The 25,244-nt window shown below is 41.2% G+C and overlaps 2 protein-coding genes across 2 annotated transcripts; both read left to right on the plus strand.

Moving 5' to 3' along the window:
* Window positions 1-2,145: 2,145 nt before the first annotated feature.
* ggctb (gamma-glutamylcyclotransferase b) lies at window positions 2,146-6,618 on the plus strand (the record flags this gene model as incomplete). Its single annotated transcript, XM_083886810.1, has 4 exons — window positions 2,146-2,256; window positions 3,609-3,754; window positions 3,897-4,029; window positions 6,454-6,618. The coding sequence occupies 4 exons, from the start codon at window positions 2,146-2,148 to the stop codon at window positions 6,616-6,618; spliced, it is 555 nt and encodes a 184-aa protein (XP_083742936.1).
* Window positions 6,619-10,190: 3,572 nt separating this feature from the next.
* On the plus strand, window positions 10,191-23,816 carry slc6a20 (solute carrier family 6 member 20; the record flags this gene model as incomplete). Its single annotated transcript, XM_083892323.1, has 11 exons — window positions 10,191-10,314; window positions 13,930-14,070; window positions 14,328-14,419; window positions 14,544-14,771; window positions 14,891-15,001; window positions 15,807-16,048; window positions 18,317-18,479; window positions 20,338-20,539; window positions 22,291-22,450; window positions 22,570-22,735; window positions 23,637-23,816. 11 exons carry the CDS (start codon window positions 10,191-10,193, stop codon window positions 23,814-23,816), a joined length of 1,809 nt encoding a protein of 602 aa, XP_083748449.1.
* Between the last annotated feature and the right edge of the window lie 1,428 nt (window positions 23,817-25,244).

The raw sequence follows: 25,244 nt of genomic DNA on the forward strand, positions 1-25,244 counted from the left end.
TAATGCGATCTCTTATCCCGTGCAAATTAGCCATTAATATTACAGATGTCCTGTGGTAAAATTCCATTACTCCACCTACCCATGTAAAACTAATCCCAGTTTTAATATGTGTGACATCACTCGTTGCTCGAGACATTAGTATTCAACCAGAGGCGATTGCTCTATGACAGCACATAAAATGGGGGCAGCATTTATGTATAAATTATATTTATGGGCCTGAAATTAGCTTCCCTTGTTTCACAGACAAGCAACCACCACCGCGTGTTGCCACGTTTGATGCATATTGGACCTTTAAAAAGGATCCTCTGGTAACGTACCACAGGCACACAGGTCAGATCGAGTCCAGCCAACTCACCATCAAACTGGAGTGGTGATAATGGTTTTGGCTTCAGTGAAGTGTTGGCAGCACTACCTCTGTGAGACTCATGTGTTATTGTGTTTTTATGTTCAGGTGTGTGTGTGTGCGCGTGTAAGAATGGACAAACTACTTAGCCAGTTTGAAAAACAACCATGTGAAGCACATTTAGCACAGCAGAATGTAGTCAGTTGAAGCTGTAGCTCACCGACCTTCTCTGCAATGGAACTCTTTTCAATTTCCTATGACGGGACTTTTTAAGCGATTTTGTCTTAACCTGAGGCCATTCTTTATAATCACTTTGGGAAGCCTCCATAATAAAGAGTACATAGCATTTATCACATCATGAGACTCCCGTACACCATTACTCACCCGCGGCATCTAGTGAAGCCCTCCAGTCAACCGAGCTGTTACTGTAGCCATTCATGCTGCAGTTTGAACTTTAAGTGAGAAACATGTTTTTGCTTTAAGGGGTTTTTAGTGGGAGCTACTGCGGCATCGTCGTGTAGAAGAGAAATATAAGACAACTTTTCCTTCATCTGACTAGTTAGTCAATTAACCTATGCAACACACACCTGTAGGGATCCTCCTTCAGGAGGGTTGGGTGGGGAGGGGGGTGCTTTTGTTTAAAATAAATGTCTTATTAAACCTGATATTTTCTGTATTTTTGGGTGATTTCTTGTTGTGATCAGTGTGAGGGTGGTTCGCAGTAAAATTATTATATATTATATATATATTTTATTTTTTTAATAATACAAAATATAATTTTATTTGGTATTAAAAGCATATTACCAGTCAGGCTCCAGTGTTGTTTTAATCAATGTTTTTAGCAGGAACAAAAGAAATAAAAAACAATTTAAGCCAATGAACAAAAGGCTCACTAAATTAAAAATGTACGCCTGATTACATCAACCATATTTCAGAATATGGCAGCTGCTTCATGTCACCAGGTGGCTAAGAAAAGCTACACTTTTAATTACATTAAATGGATTGAAAAACTGAAGGTAACTTTTGAGATATTGCCTTGTTTTTATATTTTAGTATTTATATTTATACATGCACCAATATCACCTCGCAACCTCAGAGCAGACAAAGATCTGCACCCCACGTGTGTCTCTATGACACATAGGCAAAGATTTAATGTTTGTTTATTTATTTATTTATTATTATTTTATAATTTATTATGTGATGATAATGTATTTTTAATTAGAATGAATATGGACGCAGTATGGGGTTCAGTATAGTGAACTAGAAGACTAAACTCTTGGGACACCCAAAGGTTAGGGACAATACAAAACTAATACAGTAACATCTGTATGTATGTGCTGCCACCTAGTGATCAAAATAAACACAAAAAATGAGGGCAATGAGAATTTGGGGCAAATCATTCAAAGGAGACTTCCAAACTTTAACTTTGTCAAATAATTCATAATGTTCCATCATTATTACTGCGAACAACATGACCTGGATCCAGGAAGATGATTTTTCACTATTTTTGTTATTATGTTAATTTCAATTTCAATTTTACTGCAGAGGAACACAATGATCTAGCACTTGGAGGGATAGAAAGATACTGTCAAGCTGAAACTAATTATTGTCTGCCTCTGTGAACCTTCCAGTCCATGCGCCACAGAACAATGCTGTGGTATCAGGCATAACAAGTATTGTGAGTGTGAAAGGAACATAACAGTGCCGTGGTGTGAGAATGGTGTGTGTGTGTGTGTGAGAGAGAGAGAGAGGGAGAGAGAGGGGCTGCAAGGCTAGTATTTGATTACTATCACTGAAACAACATGGAGAACAACCACACTTTCTTGTACTTTGCATATGGCAGCAACCTGCTGAAGGAACGTCTACAGCTCAAAAACCCCTCTGCAACAGTTCACTGTGTGGGCTGGCTCAAGGTAAGGGTTGACATTTTTGGTCTAATAGGCATCATTGAGCTTCAAACAGTGTCAGGAAACAAATATCAGCTATGTAAATACTGTTTATGATGTGTTGTCGTTTGAGCCGTTGGTTTGTTTTTGCCGGCCCGGCTGTTACATTTGAATAGGCTCACAAGACAAGAACATTAAAACATGAAACTACACCATTTACACACACAACCAGTTTTCTGAAATACTTATTGTTATAATTAATGGCCTCTCAAGTTCTGCGCCTTAAAGGCTGACAGTTTAGTTCCTCCAACTGAAGGGAGACTCTGGTTTAAACTCCAGTTGACTTCCAGTTCCACACTTGTAAGTAACCTGGTGGTTGCTCAATATCACGTGACATTGCTCTCAAGTGTGTTTTGTGCAACACAAGCATGCAGTTCAATTCGAATCCCTCTCCCACAAGTTCAACAGATTACAACGGACATTTTAACAAAAGCTCGTAATAGCTGTAACCTCAACTGGTTATAATAATAATAATAATTCAATCTATGCTCTTCATCACTGGGCTCCTCATCACTGTTGTGTACGAGGTCCCTACCCTCATCACTGTTGTGTACGCGGTCTTGTGTACGCGTTTTTACAATTACAATAGGTTCCTCGTCACTGTAGTGTAACGAGGACCCTAATAATAATAATAATAACAACAACTAAGCACTCGGAGAGCGCAGACCTCCACCAAGGCAGCTCAGTGCCTACAAAATACACCCTGTCGGCGCGAATGGGTCAGACAGCGGATGTTGTAACCAGTGATAGCGTCTACAGATCACGCCCAAAATGTAATCACTTGTTCTTGGTCCCATTGCGGACATTTCCTGAAAATATCATCCGGGACTTTTCAAACAAACTCCTGCGGAAAAACATATACAGTACCTCCTTGGTGGAGGTCATTAATAATCAATATACAGTGTGTATTAATGAGTATATGTGCAGGTCCAGTCTAAGGATGGGGACAATATTTGGCCACATCTGAACAATTTTGGAAACCCTCCCTCCCTCACTCACTTCCTCACTCCCTCACTCACTCACTCACTCACTCACTCATCTTCTACGCTTTATCCTCCACATGATGGCGTCAATCCCAGCTATAGATAATAGGGTGAAAGGCAGAGTCACACCCTGGACAGCTCACCAGTCCATCACAGGGCCACATAGAAACAAGCAACCATTCACTCTCACCTACGGTCAATTTAAAGTCCAATTTGCTTGATCCCCAAACTGGAGGAAACCCACAGGGAGAACATGCAGTAAGGCTGTGAACCCAGGTCTTCCTGCTGCAAAGACAAGAGTTCCAACCCCCAGTATTTTTTTTGCCTGTCTTTCAGGACTACAAACTAGGGTTTGGCAACTTTAAAGGTGTCGCCTCTAAACGGTGGCACGGAGGTGTAGCCACTATAGAGCACAGCCCAGGGGACGAGGTGTGGGGCGTGGTGTGGAGAATGGACATGTCGGATTTGGAGTCTCTAGACAAGTATGGTTTGTTGTTTTTTTTCTTCTTTAAAAAAAAAATAATAATAATAATAATAATAATGATAATGTTCAGTATGTTTGTGTATAACTTCTCCTGAGAAACTAACGCCGGCTACTGTATGTTTGTTTTGAAACGCACTCAGACAAGAGAATGTGACATTTGGGGGTTACAGTCCAGTGGAGGTGTCCGTGAAGACAAAAGGCCAGGATCTAAACTGTCGGACCTACATCATGAACAACTGTGTGTATGCCCAACCATCCCCACAGTACCTACAGGTAAGAACCAAACCAATCGTTGTTTTTTTATTTGATTTGATTTATTGTTTATTTTTGCATGGACATACATTTGCATCTGATGTCCCTGGGTACACTCTAATAATAAGGGTTCCAAAATTGTCCTTCTACAAGGGCTGAGGTTCTACCTGGAACCATTTGCTTCTGAAAAGCAAAGGGTTTTCAAGGGTTCTTAACACTAATGGTTCCAGTGAGAACCATTTGATCCAGAGAACCCTTGAAAACCACTTTCCTGAATAAAGGGTTTTAAAAGGGTTCTTGGTGGAACCCTCCAAAAGGGTTCCAGGTGGAACTTTTTATAAAAAGGTTCTTCCTGGAGCCAAATAGGGTTCTCCTATGAGGACAAGCCGAAGAACCTTATTATGGTTCTACTTAGCACTTTTAATTCTAAGAGTGTAGGTCAGCAAGACAGTACTAAATATTACTTAAACACTCGAAGAAATACCATAAAAAGCAGTAGGAAGTAAAAATCTATGAATTAAATCAGTTATTACATTTATGTTTTTGTTATTTGTTTCTTTTTCTACACGCAGTCAAAATTCTTCAGCTCCACTCCGATACAGTAAAACAGTATTTCTGGTTTTCCTCCAAGTACCACCAGAGGAAGCTCGCGTACCACTGGTGGTACACGTACCACAGTTTGAGAACCATGGCTGTTTAAAACGTTTAGAATCAGGAAGACAAATGATATGTGAATGAGGCGCCATCACCTGTTCACACTCACTGTTTCTCTCTGTGAAGCATCTGGAATAAGGTTTACAGTTCACTCACACAGAGTGAAATCACCTGACCTCGTGTGTCATCAGTGTTTTTACAGATCTGACAGTGACTGTGCTTCACAGAGCCAGACTGTTCTTTTGCTCACGCACGTGAGACCTGGAAACTGTGAATGACAGAAAAGCAGCAGTCTTTGTCCTCAGAGGGACACAGTGGCTTTGTGGTCACAGCTTTGTCCATCGCATTATTATTATTATTATTTACCGTCTTCTGCTCAGTGTCGTAATGTCAAATTCACGTATCTGTACTTTATTTATATTTCTAGCAACTTTTACTCTACTTCATTTCCGAAATTAATTGTGTACTTTTACTCTTTTAATTTTCTAGTCTTGATGAGCTGCTTTACATGATAGTTTTCAAAGGCAAAGATGTCATTTAAAAATTCTAAGGGTTGTGCACTACATCAAGTTTTGGAACAGTTTGAAGGAGTTTGATTCAAACATAAAACAGTTAAAAAAAAAAAATTATGAAAAGAAAATCCCAAGATACAGGGATGAGATATATATATGCATGTGTGTACCATAAACTACATTTCCCACAATGCATGGAGATTGTGTTACCCGCAAAGTGACAGCACCGCCACTAGATTGCAGTGTCTCATTGTACATGCATCATCCGACGAGTGATATTGAATAAGTAATAAATACAGAAAGTTATTTAGCAATATGTAACAGAGTAGTTCCTTTATTTTACATTATATTTGGTTACATTTAGTTACATTTATTCTGTATGACAGTTACATCTGGCCCTTTGAGGGTAACTATGCTGATGTGGCCCTCAGTGAAAATGAGTTTGACACCCCTGAGCTAGAGGGACATAAAAAAAAAAAAAAAGGTGTAGGATGAGATCAATTGTACTTCTTCCCACCCCTTTTCATGAGGGTATATAAATGTGTCATATATACATTTAAATATTATTTAAATGTATATTTGACATTTTTTTCAGGTTGATTGATTTAAACGTGAAGTAGTTTATAGTGACATCTAGAGGAGAGGCTGAAATTTACAACAAAGACCTGCTCCTCTGCTCACCCCCTCCCTTCCCTGAGCGCTACGGTATCCTCAGCTGGTCAAATGTCGTCCTCGTCGTCTTTCTCCGTGTCAGCAGATGAGGTTCGTGAGGTGAGGGAGAGGGCGAGCTACCGCGGCCGTAGAAGACGAATCGGAGAGAGTGGAGGCGGGACTTTCGCTACAAGTAAAGAGACGCTTGATTTGTTATCTCGCGTTTGTCCTTACAGGCTCCAGTAGAAACATGGCGTCTCGCTGCTAACAGTGGCTATGCAACCGCGGCCCGTGACCATGTTATTTTACATGACTTTTTGAAACACTACGAAAATGAAACAAAAACTATTATACAGCGACTAGACAATGCAGGAGCACATAATATGTATAAAAAAGTGGATTTTGGGTTATATAAACCCATAAATACTACACAGTGTCCCTTTAATTGGTTTATTTGTTTTGTTTTGTGTCAGCTGAGATAGGCACAGCACCCCTGTGACCCTCCTGTAGAGGATAAAGCGGCAGATAATGGATGGATGGATGGATGGATGGATGGATATTTGTTTTTGTTTGGGGAATTTGTGTCTTTCAATGGATATCATGAGGGAATCTCCATCGACCCCTGCAGGTGATTGTGATGGGAGCAGAGCAGAACGACTTGCCAAAGGACTACCAGGAGAAGCTGAGAGCAATCAAGACCAACATGTATCAAGGTCCTTCATCCATGATGGATGAACTGGAGAAAGCCAGGCAAAGAGCTACAGGGAGTTCCAACCACCGTTCTGATGCTTGACATGTCAGTGTATTCAGCTGAATACAGCTTAAGGCATTGGTTCTCAAACATTTTTTATACCAAGTAACCACCTGAGAAAATACTAGTATTTCAGATTTTACTCCAAGTACCAGCAGAGGAAGCTCGTGAACCACTGGTGCTACATGTACCACAGTTTGAGAACCATGGGCTTAAGGCCTGAGTCTGTAGTTTGTTTCTGAAACACAAATAAAGTTGTCTTGTGGAAGGAAATAAAAAAATCAAGTAATATAATGTCCTTTCAGCTCTGTCTCATCAAAGCGCTGTCTTCAAAACATAAAAGTGAGAAGATAAACTGTGAGACAATTAAACATTAGGTAAGCAGGATTTAAAAAATAGGACTTAAAAAAAGGTTTTTTCGGAATAAATTAAGGACTAGACCTTTAACAAGTGAGATGACCCCGAACTGTTGATTTAATAATATTAAATGGTTAAATTGGTTCTTATGTTAATACATACCAATTACACTGGTATATTTTATTTTTTTGATTGTGCCTCTGTTTACAATTTAGGTATATTTAGATCCTCGCATCGTCTTTAGATTAGATTAAATCACATTGGATCAGATTAGAGCACATTAGAAAACAAGATGGCACTGTACCTAAATGGCATTTACGGTATATTATTATATACAAAATGGTGTGTATCATATTAGGTTGTCTGTGGTTCTCAGAACAGAACCTCATAGAATAAATGTGTTTAGAATTTGATGAGCTTGATAAAGCAAATCTATTGGATAATGTGGCAACAAATGAATAACATGAAAGGAAACATTATATAAAGCATTATAAAAGCAGTTGCCCTGATTTGGGCTTATGGTGTTGGACTGGTCCAGCTGTCGCTCTCTTGTGTGTCTGAAAGCGGTTTCTAGGTTATGGAAACAGAACACGTGATTGGCCTCCTTCACAGTTAGATCTCGTCGATGTCTGTTGACAAAACATGTCCCCTCTGTCCCCCACTGTGAGCCAATACAGCATCTGTCTCCAAAATGCTCTCTTCACCTTACACAGTTTTTTGTTTTTTTTCTTAAAAAACATGCAGCAGAGCTATGACAAAAATGATGACGAAATAATGTAACCGGTGGAGTTTGATGTGGTCTGCGTTGTGAAGAATGAGCCACAAGATGGAAATCTTTGAAGGAAAATGAAAAGAAACTCCCTCCATAAAATACACATACAGTTGTGTCAACATGAGCAACAAAACCCTACATATAATGACCTACCTCTGCCACAGAACGCAGCAGCAGAAGGGGAGCGATAAGGGCGAGACACACCCCAAAGGTGAACGTGGGTTGGGGACAGAAAATGACAATTTATGCTCCTGTGTCAGATTTTAAAAAAAAACAACAACTTTACATTGTGTAATCATAACAGACTCACAAGCAACTCATGCAAATCTCTCATCATCATCATCATCAAAATCGATCACTCCAAACGAGTGTGATTGCTGTCAGTTGCGCTGATCATTTGTGGGTCTTCAGGTGGCTGTAAAGGCCAATCTGTGAGCCACAAACCTGTCGCAGTGAGGGTATACACTTTTAGAAATAAATGTGCTAAGTAAAACCGTATAAGGTTCTTCGGCTCGTCCGGAAAGGAGAACCCTTTTTGGTTCCAGGTAGAACCTTTTTTATAAAGGTTCAACCTGGAACCCTTTTGGAGGATTCCACCAAGAACCCTTATAAAACCCTTTATTCAGGAAAGGGATTCTCTGGATCGAAATGGTTCTTACTGGAACCATTAGTGTTACCAAGAACCCTTGAAAAACCCTTTCCCGTAGAAAGGGTTTTTCAGAAGCAAATAGTTCCAGGTAGAACCTCAACCCTTGTAGAAGGACCCTTTTGGAAGCCTTATTTCTAAGAGTGTACGTGAATGGTTGTCCTGAAGGTGGAAGTTTGAGGATCCCTCCTTACTCTCTTGCCTTTTTGCTTAGATTTATTTTTCCCTGTGCCTTCATGGCATCATCTTGGTGCCAGACAGGTTATTTCAGAGTACAGTAATTTTACGGCAGTGTTTTGTTGACTCCAGAGGTCAGAGGACAATAGGTAACTGGAGTAATAACCACGTCTTACAAACATGGCAAGCTGCAGAAGACGCGTCAAACCTTGAAGCAGCACTTTATGATGCGTCCTCCAAACCTAATAAAGTTGCCAGTATATCACACTTAGATATTCCAGCCTGTCCTAAATGATGCTAAATAAGTTTGTTGGCCCTGAAAAGACATGGGGAAAGTGGGGCACAGCAAGTCTCCACACTTGGACACACGCACACACATGGACTGATGCTCAAGCAGCTGTACGACCATCTGAGAGTCACGGTGACCTGGACGGGAGAGGGGAGCAGGGAAAACAGTGAGCAAGGAAAAGGGGGTCGTGAAGGAGAAATGGGTGGAAAGGAGAGAAATTGTGGTTGTGCAACAGGTGTCTCTGTATCAATGACACTGTCAGTATAAATCTATGATTAGTTCAATTTAACATAAACTTTTCTTGAATAAACTATTCATATGTCTATTTCTTGCAATAAATAAAAACAAAAGCATGGAATGGGGTCAGCACTTTTGGGGACACTCTTTTTTTCCTCTCAGCTCCAGAAATAATGAAAGCTCGCACGGACTTTCCTCATGACACAGATTATTGTTGTTGTGTTATCAACTGTTATCTCCCAGGCCCCGCCCACCCCCACAGTAATTACAGTGGTCTCTGTGTCACCTTATGGTTTGATATTTGTAGATTTCCATAGGCTGACACAAAGGGCCGTCGTTTAAGACACTTTCACATGGGTATCAACGGTTTCTTAAAAATGTCATTCATTCCGACACGAAAAGAAAGAAAAAGAAAGTAGTTGATAAGCCCATCCTAAGATAATCACTTCAACATACTTTGTATACCAAGTACCATCTGAGAAAACATTGAGCTTTGGAAGTATAACATAAAATACAGTGGTGTAAAATAGGCCGAGCAAAGTCAACTACGGACTTTTCCCAGGAGGCAGATTTATTCTGAATAAAAAGATCATTTGCTCTCTCATCATCCTCGTGTTCCTCACATATACTTCACACACTGGTGTAGTGAAATTAGATCAAGATGGAGCCAGAGATGAAGTGAAGTTTTATTTCCACCAGAGGAAGGTTAGTTCATTTAGAGATTGTGTATGAAAACAACTTGCTTTTGCTCAACTTGCTTTTGCTCAAATTGATATATCACACGTATATATATACACACATATACATATATATATATAACCTGTGATGCAGGTCATTTTTTTCTGCCTGTAACAATAAAAGTGAAGTGATGTAAGTTTATAGGCTCTTGAATTGTCTTGGCCTCAGACGCTGTGGGCTTGTCTTCTCGACGACAACACCACAGGTCAAGTTGATGACCCACAAATAATCGTGTTGCTGAAGGACCTCCTGCTACAACCGCAGGGAGCAGCTTATAAAGCTTCCTGCAGGACTCACACACACACAAACACATGCACACACACCACAGAGACTCACACACACAGACACAGACGCTCCTCCACTGACTCTGAAGCTGAAGACATTCACAGGACGCAGACATGGGAAATGAGGCGAGACCCAAATGGGACAATCCCATACAGTTTCTGCTGGCATGCGTTTCATATGCAGTCGGATTGGGGAACGTGTGGAGGTTTCCATACCTGTGTCAAATGCACGGCGGAGGTAAGAGGCTGAATCCAGCCTGTATATACTCTCACACAGTCTGGGTACAGTATAGGAGATGATAGCATTCAGGCTTGACAAGGTCCATAAAATGTTAAAAAATGTTACCAAACCTGGAAATGATGATGTTCTCAAATGTCTTGTTTTGGCCACAAACTGAAATTATTCACTTTTAATGATTTATTTATTTTTACGGTGCAACGAAACCGGAAAATATTCACGTTTAAGAAGCTGAAAAATCTGAATACTCAAACTGATTAATAGTTGACTTAGTTGATTAATTTAGTAATCCATTCGTTCCATCCATTGGTCGACAAACCACTATGGTTGTTTTGAATGTGCTGCAGAATTGAATTGCTGTGCAAACACACGATTTCTGTGTCAAATAGCGGGTAGACTACATTTTACTTTCAAAACATCCTGTAAGCTGCCTGAAACAGGGACAAAGTCCAGTTGCATTGTGTTTGAGTAAATCATCGTCTCTATCCCGGTGTTATTGTCATCAAAACCCTACCAGACACAGGACTGAGGAGTTTTTACACACTTGACATTAAAGAGTCGGATTGATCGAGGAGTTCATCTGTAATAATTTACTGCCGAAACTCACTGACGTACAGTATTTCCAATAATCTGAGTCACGCAGGTGGATTTTTTTCTGGTGATTATTATCCAAATGAATCCTTATCGCACTGAATGAGCAATTGTTCAACAGCCAGTGGACTCAAAGTTGAAGTAAGCCATAAACAAGTGTGTGTGGGGGGGGGGGGGGGGTCATTAACGGGGGAGGATTAGACAGTTTGAAGCCAGTGAACAGACTTTACACTTTAACGTACTAACTGTGGCTCCTGTTGATCACAACACAGTGACACAACAGGACCCAAGTTCAAAGAAAGTAAAAAAAAGTACTGTGTTACTGCGCTTAAGTGCAAACTTCATGAATCGGTTTGTGGTTTATATTTTTAAAAACCCAATATATATATTCCCCCCCTAGGACGTAGGATTTAGTGTCTTTCCCCGGTTTCTGATCCCAAGTCCTTGGACTCTCCTTCCTGAAATTGTTTGATTAAAACGCCAGTTTGGAGTGTTGTCCTTTTCTGGACTGACTGGATCGTATATATAAAACCCTTGAAAATCAGTGACACATTTCATTGTGTCTGTGGTCTCCCATCTTTTAAAAAGTCACATTTGAAAATCCCCTCGTGTGGGAGAGGCTTTGGGTTACAAAACAAGACCATTACAAGATGTTCTGCATCTGAATTTCACTGTCCTCTCAAACGTACACACAAAAAAAACCTTTTGTATGCATCATCAACAACAACAACAAGAAACGTCATATTTGTGAACCTCTCACTTGATATTGAAGCGGGAGTTTGAAGCTGTATTGGTCCCTCTATGGAGGAAATTCAGAAACGGAAGCCACCTCAGTTAATTTGTGAATAAGATGTAGTTCTAGAGGAAGACCGTCACCTGCAGTGTTGTTTGATTTTGCCATTTGATTATTTGAAAATCCGATTTGGTGATCAGACTCCTGTTACCTCACTGCCCAGAAGAAAATCAAACCTGAGTCACCTCAACCCCCCCGAAAAACAACAACAAAAAAAACAGGCATGAATCACTTTAACCTGATAATCTGAATATTTCAATAAAGAAAACCCATAAACCACCAGATACACACAGAACAGCAACATTTAGATGGTTTATTAAGACGAGATGTCTGCTGTCAGGCACTACAGCTGTGAGAGTCCGGCTTTTTGTAGTGGAAACTCCTGTGCAGGACGAATCAGGATCCACTCACACACTCACACACCTGTCAATCGATCATGCACAGCTGCAGCCCATCACACAATCAACACGCACACACACGCACGCAAGCACGCACGCACACACACACACACACACACACACACACACACACACACACACACACACACACACACACACACACACATGCAGAGGAAAATTCATATTTGACATGAAATTGCAGTGAAAATTAGTCGTTAAAACATTATTTAGATGTGCACTGGTAAAGGATTGGGTTTGACTTCTTCTTACAATGATGATTTGGTGTATTTTGTTTCAAGATTGGAAAAAATGTAAGTTAAGTTAATTTGATTAATTACAGTCGATTAATCGAGTACTGGTTTAGTCCGTAAAAACTGCAGAAAATGTTGATCTGTGTTGACCAAACCTGGACATAATGATGTTCTCCAATGTCTTGTTTTGTCCACAAACCAAAATGATTCCATTTAAATTAATTATTTGTTATGTGGAGCAAATAAACCAGAAAATATTCACATTTAAGAAGTGTTGGAGCAGGTTCAAGGTTTACGTCTACAGCCCAGCACAGTTTTATACATGTTGTATAAAAACAGATCTATTCACTGGCCACAAAAGCATAAGGTGTTTAAATATTCACCTGTAAGGGAGGGTGAAATGTTGCTTTTATTGAGTTTTGGTTGTGGTTAAATGGGAGAATTATGTCTTTATTGGTCTCATACACACGGATAACTGAGCAATGAGCACACATCAACTGCAATTACTGTCCAGGAAGTGTAACTTCCCAGCAGCAAATCTGTGGAGACACATAACAACAGCCTGCTGTGCAATTGCCTTTGTTCTGTTCTTTCCAAGTAAACACTTATTAAGTGGACAGTTCAGTGAAAATACAGTTACATGTCTAAATTAAAGGGGACATATTATGCAAAATCAACTTTTGAATCATTTAAATCCTTATATTTGGGACTCTGGAGGCCCTATCAGTCGGCAAAGTGTGAAAAGTGATGACTCACTCATGTTTTTGTGGTCCTCCTCAGTCTAAGTGCAGGAGATAAAACACGCGATGTTGACTTCCGCACACTTTTGGGACCTCATAATGTGCTAAATTCCTGGAATTGTTGTCTCGCGGAGCGGAGCTTTGTCCGTAAAACACGTGAAAATGCTGGCGAGGGCAGCAGTATCTGAAAACCGGAAGTTTGCGCAGTCCGCGATAAGTTCTATTCTTGGCTCCACAGTGCAGCAAAGAGTTCTGCACAAACTTCCAGCCTCAGATGATTTATCTGTCCAGTGGATACATGCTATATGACGGCAATGTGCCTGCTAGAGCCTGCAAATGATCACTTTTCCTTAGCTCCCAGAAGCCTCTGTGGCTGATGCAATTGGTATTGGTACGACAACAACACAACAGACAATGGAGGACGTCCATATTTACACCGACGTAAGGGTGTGGTTTTATTGTCAGCAGACTGTCGTGGGTGAAGCTACCCTGAACGTACACCCAAGGGAAGGGTGTCAGAGAATGGAACAGTTGGGGCCAGTTATTTTGGTACTATTCCTAATCTAAACGCCTAAATATAGGTTCCGGACTGTGCCAAATTGAACCGTTCCACTCAGTGGAAACATATAGGTATATAGTTAGGCTATAGGTTCCATTTTACACACTGAACCTTTACATTTGACACGCAGCCTTATTTCTTGTACCCATACATTTTGCTATTTACTTCAAATGCATGACTTCCATTGTTGTTTGGCTTATGTGTGCAACTGAAAAGTTGTTTTTTTTGTTGTTGTGGATGGGTTTTGCATCCCAATTGAGTGCAACTATTTCTCCAAATTCAGGGGGATTCTTGATTCCGTATCTTATCATGCTCGTTCTGGAGGGTATACCCTTATTCTGCATGGAGCTCGCCATTGGTCAGAAGATGCGTCTTGGTAGCATTGGGGCTTGGAGTGCCATTAATCCTTATTTGGGAGGAGTGGGTAAGTGCTTATGTCACACATGCATTCAGACTGGATTATTGTAATACCTCTCTCACTTGCAGTTAGTCTTACAATTTTGCTTTTCACTTACAAAGTCTTAAATGGTCTTGCTATTATCTTACCTGAGTGATTACTCACATTCATATTCACCGTCAAGAGCTCTCACTTTTTTGGAGCAATCCCATTGAATACAAAGTCAGTGTGGGCTACACCTTAAAACGTATAACTTTTGTTTCGTGTACTTCTCTTGTTTTTAGGTCTTGCCAGTGTTGTGACATCCATGTATCTGTGTCTCTATTACAACATCATCAATGCATGGAGTTTCTGGTACTTCTTTAATTCATTTCAAGTGAGCTGCTAAATAAAAACATCTAATTAAAAACACCTTTTCAACGTTGGCACGCAACTCGTTGGCTCTTCTTAGAGCAGTAAGATAACGCACTTATACTCTTCTGTGTTCATGTCCTACTCAGTCAGTCCTGCCGTGGTCAGACTGCCCACTCAACGACAACCGAACAGGACTTCTGGAGGAGTGTGAAATAGCGACACCCACCCAGTACTTTTTCTACAGGGAAACGCTGAACATTTCTTCTTCTATAAATGAGCATGGAGGCATTCATACAGGCCAGGCACTTTGCCTCCTGCTTGCCTGGATAATTAGTTACCTATTTGTAATCCGAGGAGTAAAGTCAACCGGAAAGGTAAGAAAGATCCCGGGACCGTAAAATCACAAATATTGAAAGCACACCAACTGTACATGTTTAAATTTCCCAGTCGGAACGGACAACTTTAAAGCATCATTCTTTGGCTCCATCTGTAGGTGGTGTACTTTACAGCCACGTTTCCGTATGTGGTTCTGATTATCTACCTGATCCGTGGTGTTACTCTTCATGGTGCCCTCAATGGTGTCGCGTACATGTTCACACCAAAGGTAAGTTTGTGTTGGAGAGTAGGTCTATGTTTTGAAATCTGATCAATTCCTGTGATTTTCCCATCTTCTTTTTCTGCCTTGATCTGTGAAGACTCACTGTGCACTGTGGGGGAGGGGGGCATGTCGGGAAAGATGAGCAGACGCGTGGAAGAACGGAGATTTGGGGCCTGGGACGCTCTAAGACACCCCAACGAGAAGTCTAGCATGTTTGATTTTGTTGTGATCAATAGGATAACAGAGTGCTCTGACGCGTCGTAAGATACAGACAAACATGGATGCTGCTGTTAGGTAGAATAAGTAACCCACAAAGAACAGGTCCCACAGGTCCCTACATCCCTGATGACCTATGAAGTATTTAGGCTAACCCTAGCACTCACCTGTCTAACAGAAACAAGGCCACCTTTGTGTCGCTCATTATCTCCGTCCCCTCCTTCAGTTCTCGCCATTGCATAAAGACCAAACCCAAACTCTGGTTTTTGAACGGCTTTTATCCACCTCACTTGACTAGCATTTCTTAGGTGCCATGTCTGCCACGACCACAGCGTCTGATACCTGATTGGCTGTAACCTGATTGCCCCACCTGCTGTTATTGGCTGAGGGGAAATAAACATACTGGCCAAACATTGCCACACAGAATTGAACAGACCTAGAGCAAAGTAAAGAGAAAACAGTAATTACCAGCAGAGGACAGAACCACTTTGAGGCTCCTTGATGATGAATGATTACTTTGATGTTATTCTTATTTTGTTTTGTAGGAATATTCCTTCTTTTTAATCTACCCTTCTGTGTGTGCATGTGCTTTCAGATGGAAGAGCTTGCCAACCCTAATACATGGATAAATGCAGCCACTCAGATCTTTTTCTCTATGGGTTTGGGTTTTGGATCACTCATAGCGTTTGCCAGCTACAACGAGTACAACAACAACTTTGAGCGCCAAGCCATCATTGTGTCCCTCATCAACAGTGGAACTTCCATATTTGCCAGCATCGTCACCTTTGCCATCTATGGGTTTAAAGCCACCGTCAACTTTGAGAACTGTCTGGAGAGGTATGTGTGTGTGTCATTGTTATTTTGGAATTGGTGCAGCTTAAAGTTGATACGAGAGAAAAACCGAACAATACTAGACTCTCTATCTCCATAAAATCCAGACAAAAACGGTCCTATTCCATCAGAGGATCCAGAAGATCCAACCAAAACAAATATTTAGTCCAAAACACATTATTACATGACATCCATACACTCTTAGAAATAAAAGTGCTAAATAGAACCATATAAGGTTCTGCGGCTTGTCCTCATAGGAAAACCCTTTTTAGCTACAGGTAGAACCTTTTTTATAAAGGTTCCACCTGGAACCCTTTTAGAGGGTTCCACCAAGAACCCTTTTAAAACCCTTTATTCAGGAAAGGGGGTTTCAAAGGGTTCTCTGGATCAAAATGGTTCTTACTGGAACCATTAGTGTTACCAAGAACCCTTGAAAAAACCTTTTTTCTTCGGGAAAGGGTTTGAAGGAAATGGTTCCAGGTAGAACCTCAGCCCTTGTAGAAGGACCCTTTTGGAACCATTATTTCTAAGAGTGTAATACATACCCACTGACAGCTGCTGCATCATCTCAAATCCAACGTCTCTCGAACTTCAGTTACGCTCGTCTTGTTTTTAAAATGGCACTGAACAATGAACCTTCGATTGACACCACTGGTGCCCTATCAGACACTTCCCTGCTCTATGACATGTGGTCCTAATCTGAATAGATATGGATAATCACAGACACTTGAGGGCAGCTGCAGAGAGTGGCAGCAGGGGAGGGCTTTCCCTTGACCTCACTATGTTCCGACAGATTGGGCAATCTGGATATTGCAAACGTGGATAACAACCTCAACCTTAGTTGTTACTCAGTGAAACCATTCGGACTCGTGACCTCCTCACACTTAACCGCAGATCTTTTGTTTGTTTGTCTGTATAAAGTTATTTATGTATTTTCCTTTTTTGAAATGGCAGAAGGTAACTTTATGAAAATACGTTTACCAGTGTGTCTAATATTGTAGGTGAAATTGCACAATATATTTGCAGTTACCTCTGTTTTTGGCAATTACTTCAGAGCTTGGCAGTCTGTGGGTCAGTCAGCATGAGCGTATGAATCATCACCACAATGAGAACGACAATGGGGGAGAGATGACGACAGAATTTTCAAAAGCTTACAAAATTGTAGGTAGTAAAAAAAAGGTTTGTGAAGAAGCAGTTCAAACTGGCCTTTGTTCATGCAGAAATAAACTGTGAAACTCCAACATCCAAAGAAAGCTTCTGAATCAGTTGATGAAGGAACAGAGTGCAAAAGGCACATCAATACATACTTGTAAAGCAGCAGGCTGTTGTGAAGGAAAGGTGGTTCAGACAATTACTTACAATTACAATTACATAAACTCACACCAGAGGTTGCGCTAGACTTTCTGTCATTTTGACTGACAGGGTCATAAAAATCCTGTCATAAGCTATTTTTTCTGGTCACTTAAATTTTTAAAATCATAATATTCAATTGCATTTAATTTTAATTCATTATAATTAATAAATATTCAGTCCAAAAAAGATGAACAAATAATCCACACCGTGGATTCACACATCAAGCAGAATATGAAGAACATGTAACTTTTTCTCCGCAGTAACAAAAACAGACTGTGTGACCCCAGTAGCTACATATGAACAATGAATAGTGAAATATGAGCGGGTCACAGACGCGCTCCAAAGCCTCCTGTCCTTAGCTCTTTAACGCGCTGTCAGCACCACCCGGATTTTTCCATCCTCCGTCCTCAGCCAGGAGAACTCCCGCTCCCACTGAACTCTGTGCTCCCGCCTCATCTCCTCGCTCCGCCGAGGCCAAGGGCTGAGTTTGTCCTTCATCTTCATCTGCATCTATCCCTCTTTTTTCACCTCTTTTATCAACATCGTTATTGGGCTTTTTAAAGAAACTTCTGACACTCAACTGCCGTGACATTTTTCTTCTTTTCTACTTTTCTTCTTCTACAAGAGCCAATTACTGTAATATGCTCTTCGCCACCAAGTGGTCAGGGGTGTGAATTGCAATCTGTCAAAATGACGGATGGCCCTCGGATTTTTCCATCGGCGTTTTAAAAAAACGGTCAATGACGGAAAATATTCGGTTAACGCGACCCCTGACTCACACATGTAATACCAAACCACGCTGAGCAAGAGGTAAAGGATATTGCAAGTGATATTTGGGGTGCAGTTCAGGGTAAAGTTATATAATTATAATACAATTATTGCACCATTCTTAATAGAACACTGTTCTTTTTCCTATTCCAGGTCACGCATGCTGCTGCTGAATACGTTTGATCTAGCAGAGGACAGCATCACCATTGACACTGTCTTTGACTGGGTTAAGACTCTCAACGCATCACACCCGGACCAGTTTGCTCAAATCGCCGACAAACTGGAAACCTGTTCCCTGGATCATGAACTAGACAGTGTATGTCTCATGATTACAAAACACACTGAAAAAAAAACACTGTTTTAAATGAATTCATTGATTTTTGCTGTTGTTGACAGATATGTGTTGACTGTTTGAAGAGAAGGTTACATTTGGAGTTAGTTTAAGCTGAAGACCTTGCACTTGTGATCTGAAAACAGCAGCTTTTCTTGCTTTGCACATCCAATAATTGCATGTTGTGCACCATGAGACTTAAATGAGGAACACAGCCATAAACTAAAAAAAATGTGAAAATTGTGAACTAAAATATTTAGAAATCACACATAGCTAGTCAATTCAATTTAAGTGTGAATAAATAGCTAGAAAGCGATAATACTGTAGTATAGCCAGCATATCCATGTGGGCCCCATAAGGGTTATATTTGGGCTAACAATATGGGTCCCAGGTGGGTTTGTCTGTGGTTTCCATGGTGGCGTCACCTGTGTTTACCCACTTAGGACCCTTTCCAGGCTACCTTAGAAGTTTAAAGTGGACATGGGATTGAAGTGCCCATGAGGGCAAACACAGATAAGGCTGATAAGTACAATGCAGGAGTGACAGTCCCTTTTGTGGAGGTTGCAGAGCATTTGATGTAGCATGCAACACCACCTTCTGTGATTTTCTGCACTCTACTCCCATGTCTGCCTTTTCGGGGGGCAGTCCATGGACAAGTGAAACGGGAACTTCAAGGGTCAGTCATCAAAGTCTGGGAGGACCTATATATGACAGGACCTCAATGTTTGGTATCCTGTTGTGCCATGAAATTCCAAGGATGCAGTGAAGACTACACAGATGGAACTTGTGTAGCTTCTGTTGTCCATGCCTCGCAACCATAAAGGAGACTGCTCATTATGCAAGCATCAAACATTTGGTCTTGCTCTTCATTGCCAGATGTGAGTAGTAAGTCTGGCTAAAGTTGAGGCAGCTTTCCCAATGGCTCTGTTGATTCAAACATGTAGTCAATGATGGTGTCAGGCCGGTCAGTTGCTCCTGGTGTTCTAACTTTGGTCTTTACACATGAAGATAGACCAGGAGAAACAGTTGGAAGGGAATGGAAGTAGGTCTGTGTTGAAAGGATGGAGGACACACTCGGGCAGAGACCAAAACAAGGATATTTCCAAATTCAACACGAAACAAGAAAAGCTTTTGTTGATGTAGCTCGAACCTTACCGAACCTTACCGATAATCCTCACTATATTCTTCTTCACATAGAATATGTGTCTACTGCATAACTTCTGCCTTTGCTATGTAGAAAATGGACAAACCTTGATATATGTAGACAATGTGTGGACCCAGCCATAGTAATGTATACGTAAAAACAGAAAATGTAATTCATTTGTCATTAATTATTCACAAAATAATAGATGGGCATTTGTGGAATATGTTGTCAGCAGATCAGATTGGAACATCAGCGAGTTCAGATAAAGATCTGCTGTCTCTGACAGTTCTGAGTGAACACACCAGTATATCACTGTCAGTAGCTGTCTGCACACAGTGTGAATTTATTTGCAATCTCTAACCTCAGAGCAGGTATCATTGGCGCTATATAAACATTGTGTAAGACGCTGTTACACCTTGAGTTGTTGTTGTGTGTGTCACTGTTAAAAACAGCTGAGGATCGTTGTGTGGCATATGCAACAACAAAAAACCTACAATGCGTACAATGCGACTTCAGGAAAAAGACTTGTAGGAGCTGCTTAAGATGTTTTGTTTGACAGCCCTAGTTTTTCCTTGTGTTAGTATGGGAGCAGTTTATTATTTGAAAATGCTGTTTTCAAATGGTAACGTATAAGTGTCGATGCAGAAGATTCAAAAGACCAAACTAGTGTCCTCTTCAGTTGTAAATTCTCTGTTTCAGGCAGTGGAGGGTGCCGGCCTGGCCTTTATCGTGTACACTGAGGCCATTAAAAACATGCCGTTGCCACAGCTGTGGTCAGTGCTGTATTTCTTCATGCTCCTGCTGTTGGGAATGGGCAGCATGCTGGGCAACATCACTGCCGTCATCACGCCATTGAGAGACTTCAAGATCTTTTCCAGTATTAGACCCGAGCTGTGTAATGGTAAGATCCAGGCTTCATCATTATCTGTGTTGACATTAGCCCATGTTTTACTGTGTGGGCCTAGTGTGAGACCAACAGAGAAACTGTTCAGGCACGTCATTCTACATTACTTCATAGTACCTCAGCACCTTGTCAGTGGTCCCCGGTGTGTATTTTTTTTGCGGAAAAAGCAGCCATGTATACTCTTCCAGTGACAAAACTCTCCGACCAATCAGTGCTTGGAGGTTTCAAACTCCAAGCACTGATTCTCAAGGTTTCAAGGTTCCAATGTGCTCGTCCCATAAACTAGGTCCAGTGTTTCCGATGGGTCTCCAAATATAACAGCCACACACCGTTATTACCGATATTAAAACAGAGGCCCAACAGAGGCTCAAAACAACATTAATGTTTGTTTTCTGTGATGCAGAATGTTGCAAATTGAGCCTACAAATATGGGTGAAATCCAACCATTGTTTGTTTCTTGTTGACTTTGAGTGAGTTGCTCACAGAAGAGTTTTAGTAGGTTGTACACGAATGAGATGTTTCTCTTTGCAGACCAGACAGAATTGATCTGTTTCCGGCCCATTTTAATCCTACTTCAGTCTCAAGGCACGTTTGTTTCATGGTGAGGTTAAGTTTGTTAGATATAATTTGCGTTACTATGACCAATCAAGCAAAGGTTTATGTGACCAACGACTTAATTGGGATTTACTGAGCCGTGCACAAAAGCTGAGGATTTATGATGAACATCGTTCAGACAGCGGGGGTTCCCCCCAACAGGAACATGGAGTTTCCATGGAGTGCTTCATACTTACCTCAGGAACACAGGCGCATTGGCATAGTATATACTTTCAGAAGTCGGGTGCAACAGGGGCACAGGGCAAAATAGTCTGCAACAAAGAGCGAGAGACAGGGAGAGTTACATAATCACTGCATCGATTTGTGAAATCTACACAAACAAACACAATCCTAAAGTTGAAAAAAAACGAAATGTGGTTTTGAATGTGATGTTAAAGCCTTTGGAAACACAAATCAACAAAAGTCTATGTAATTAAGGGTCTTATGTATATAATATTTAACATGTAAAAATACTAGAAATCAGTTTTCATCCAAATTCAAAATATTTGTCTTTCAATTGGGCGGAGTTATGTCTGGGATTTATTAGGCAATAAATCCAAACCAATTATAAATCATCCCCGTCAGTTGTCACCTCGAGCCTTTCCAAGCCGACCTAGAGCCGGTCTCGGCGCACCACCGGCAGAGGAAATGCGCCTGGCGGGGGTCGGCCCGGTCGGTGTCGGCTGGTGGGCCGAGTTGAATTCCCCTCCTCCCCCATCCTCCGAATCATCAGAGGGCTCAAACATATACGGCTGGATTCTGTTTACAGTCACCATTACTGTGTTGTCGCTATGGGACTGTTTGACATGGGCAGAGCCAGGGAGATGTCAATCAAAACAAAGGAGCCGTCAATCAGAGCGTTATCTGCCATGCCCACACTGTCCTGACCAGTGGTCTAAACCAGTCTAAACAGCCAAATGAGCTGTTTTCAAACCAGGTTTTTTAATAGTTATGAATATTTTTTCCCTCAGACTTTTGTGGATCCTTAATGAGACACTCAACTTTGATATGATATAAGCATTTTTAATATTACAACAATATCAATGTTGTTTTGATTCTGTTCTTACACTGGAGTGAATGTAAAAACATGTAATTGTACATCAAATGTGCACCAGTGGTATCCATGTGTGTGAGTGTTGTGGTTTTGCTTGCAGGTCTGGTGTGCATGTTCTGTCTCCTGGTGGGCCTCAGCTTCACCACCACATCAGGGAATTACTGGTTTACCATCTTTAATGATTATGGGGCCAGTTTCTCCCTATTGTTTGTCGTCCTCATCGAGATCATAACTGTTAGCTACATCTATGGAATGAACAGGTTTGTGTATGTTTGTGTGACACACTGATATCCACATTCACATTCGCCCTTGAGCTCAGCTTGTGTTTCTTTGCTGCTCCAAATCTAACTGATTTTAACACGTTATCTTCTTGTCTTAGGTTTGAAAAAGACATAGAGGACATGATTGGTCATCGTCCAAACTGGTACTGGAAAATCATGTGGAAGTTCGTCAGTCCCCTTCTCCTTATTGTCATATTTATCATCTACATTGTCAACTACATACGAGGAGGGACACCCACCTACCATGCATGGGATAAAGAGCTGGTGAGCTTTGGCCTTGTTGCTTTATTCCTTTTTTTTCCAAAGAAGTGGTCAGTTGTGCAGTGTTCCTGTAATATAACGTAAACATCAGCATGTTTTAATGTCAGCCCTCAGTGATGTAAAGTGTGGCAACATAAAGACAGGGACGTGAAGACGCCTGTGGTCAGACAAGGCTTAAGTAATAGTCAGACACAAAGCACAGTTATTGGAATGGTTCAAAGGCATAAAAAGCTAAAAAAAAAAAAAAAAAAGGGACAAAGAGCATTAGGTCAGTCTCAATGTTACACAACAACACAAGGTCCCTTCGAGGTTAAAGACGGCAGTGTGAGGTAACAGCAGGAAAACAAAGAGAGTGCTGAACTTATTCATGAAGAAAAGAATGATATTGTGCATTTGAGTAAGGTGATATATGCTAAATACGCACAATAGCGACTTTATTGTTTATATCGTTACTACTGTCATTGCAGGGGCATGGTCACATTCATAACTGTCCCACACCGTCTGTTTTATTATTTGTAAACTTTAAAAACTCTTCGGTTCATTTTAGCATGTCAACAAAAGCCGATGTATGAACGTGAATAAGTGTCTGCTCACTACTCATCTACAACTATGGCCAAAAAAGAATAAATATGGATTTTGTAATGTTTTTTTTGGCTAAGTATGGGTTAATAAAGGGACTTCAAGAAAGTGGGAAGAATTGGTGACATAACGGGCAATTGTAGTCTACAGCCTGCAGGAATTTATTAGAAGAAGGAGGATTGGTGATGTAACCAGGGGTTACATGGGTACACGGTGGATGGACTGAACAGTCTGTGTTTGTGATAACAGGTGGTGTAAAGAACAAACACAAATGGCCAATTTGTGCTAAAAGGACGTGTCCTGATAACCATACCTGTCTCCTCAGGGTAAGACTGTGGCGACGGAATATCCTGTCTTTGGTCAAGTCTTCATCGGGCTGCTGCTGGTGTCCTCGGTCAGCTGTGTCCCCATCACAGCTCTCTATGTATTCTGCAAGAAGAGGAAACAGGGACATCACGACAAGAGGCAGAATGTCCTGAGCACAGAGAGAGCACTCACTGCTTAGTGACCGGGGGCCATGACAGACGAAGCTGTCCTCCACCTCCACACCACAATAACGTTTGTCTCCTACTATGTGAAAGACACTAGCATATGGTGTGTGGTCATTTGTGTTTCTTTACTTTTGTTTCATCGTCATTGTTCCATCACCAAATTACCCATTGGTGAAAGCATTTGAGTTCCGTCCACTTCTTGACAGAGGACGTCTTCTGAATACGATACAGTGCTCTCTTGAGAGAGGAGACAGTTGAAGGCATGGGGGACACAAAGTCCGTACAAATAATACATTTCTGCTCCTCAAAAAGAGAAACTAATCTGGTAAATGGGCTGCATTTATAAAGCTTCTTTTCGTCTCTAAAAGGCCACACAAAGCACTTTATGTTAATGGTGGCCAATCACGCACAAAATGCAGCTTCTGCTTCTGCACACGTCTCACGTCTGTATCACACGCACACAACCGTCCAATGCCAACGCCTGCTTTAGTGCCCAAGGACACATTGACTGGAATGGAGGATCCAGGGACTCGCGTCCTTCTCTACCTCCTGAGCCACAGCCTGATAATACGCTATATGGACAAAAGTATTCACTACACATGCTATACAGTACTTTAATAAGGAGTTGGTCCAACTCTAACAGCTTCCACTCTTCTTGGAAGACTTTCCTCAAGATTTTCAAGTGTTTCTATCTGAATTTGTTGCCCATTCATTCTGTAGAGCAGTGATAAGGGTCAGGCACTTGTGTTGGATGAGAAAACCTGGCTCACAATCTCTGTTCCAGTTCATCCCAAAGGTGCTCGATGGGGTTAAAGGGTTGTCTTCATAGTCCTTGCTTTGTGCACTGGGACACAGTCATGTTGGAATAAAAAAGGGCCTTCCTCAAACTGTTGGAAGCATAGCATTGTCCAAAAAGTCTTGGTATGCTGAAGCATCAAGATGGTCCTTCACTGGAGATAAGGGGCCTAGTCCAAAGCCTGATTGAAACACCTGGATTCAATACTTTTGTCCATATAGTGTAGCTGACCTCAAATCTGTATTCTCCAAAGATTGTCCAGAGGGGCAGGAGTCGCTCTGGACATTTTCCAGACATTCTCCCTATAGCCTCATTTCCAGATAATATTCATTGTGAGAAAACAGTGGAAGAAACTCTTGATAATCTATAGGGAGTGACTTGGCATGTGGGTTTTTTTCCTCTACATGCTCGAGCCGCGTGTCACTCCCTCACCCAGATTCTCCTGCTGACAATCTCCCTCTGTGTTCATCATAATATGTGAACGTCAAAGGTCTGGAGCCAGTTCTCCAGGTGTGTCTGGAAACAGCTCATAACTTTGCTCTTTTTGTCAGTCCGCTTCAGATATTCCATTTCATCGCATTCCACGAAGCAGGAAGAATTCATTACTCAGTCTGCAGTTTCTGCACCTTAACCGTGGAATATGTTA

Source organism: Microchirus variegatus, assembly GCF_963457635.1.
Source record: "Microchirus variegatus genome assembly, chromosome: 1".
NCBI lineage: Eukaryota > Metazoa > Chordata > Actinopteri > Pleuronectiformes > Soleidae > Microchirus > Microchirus variegatus.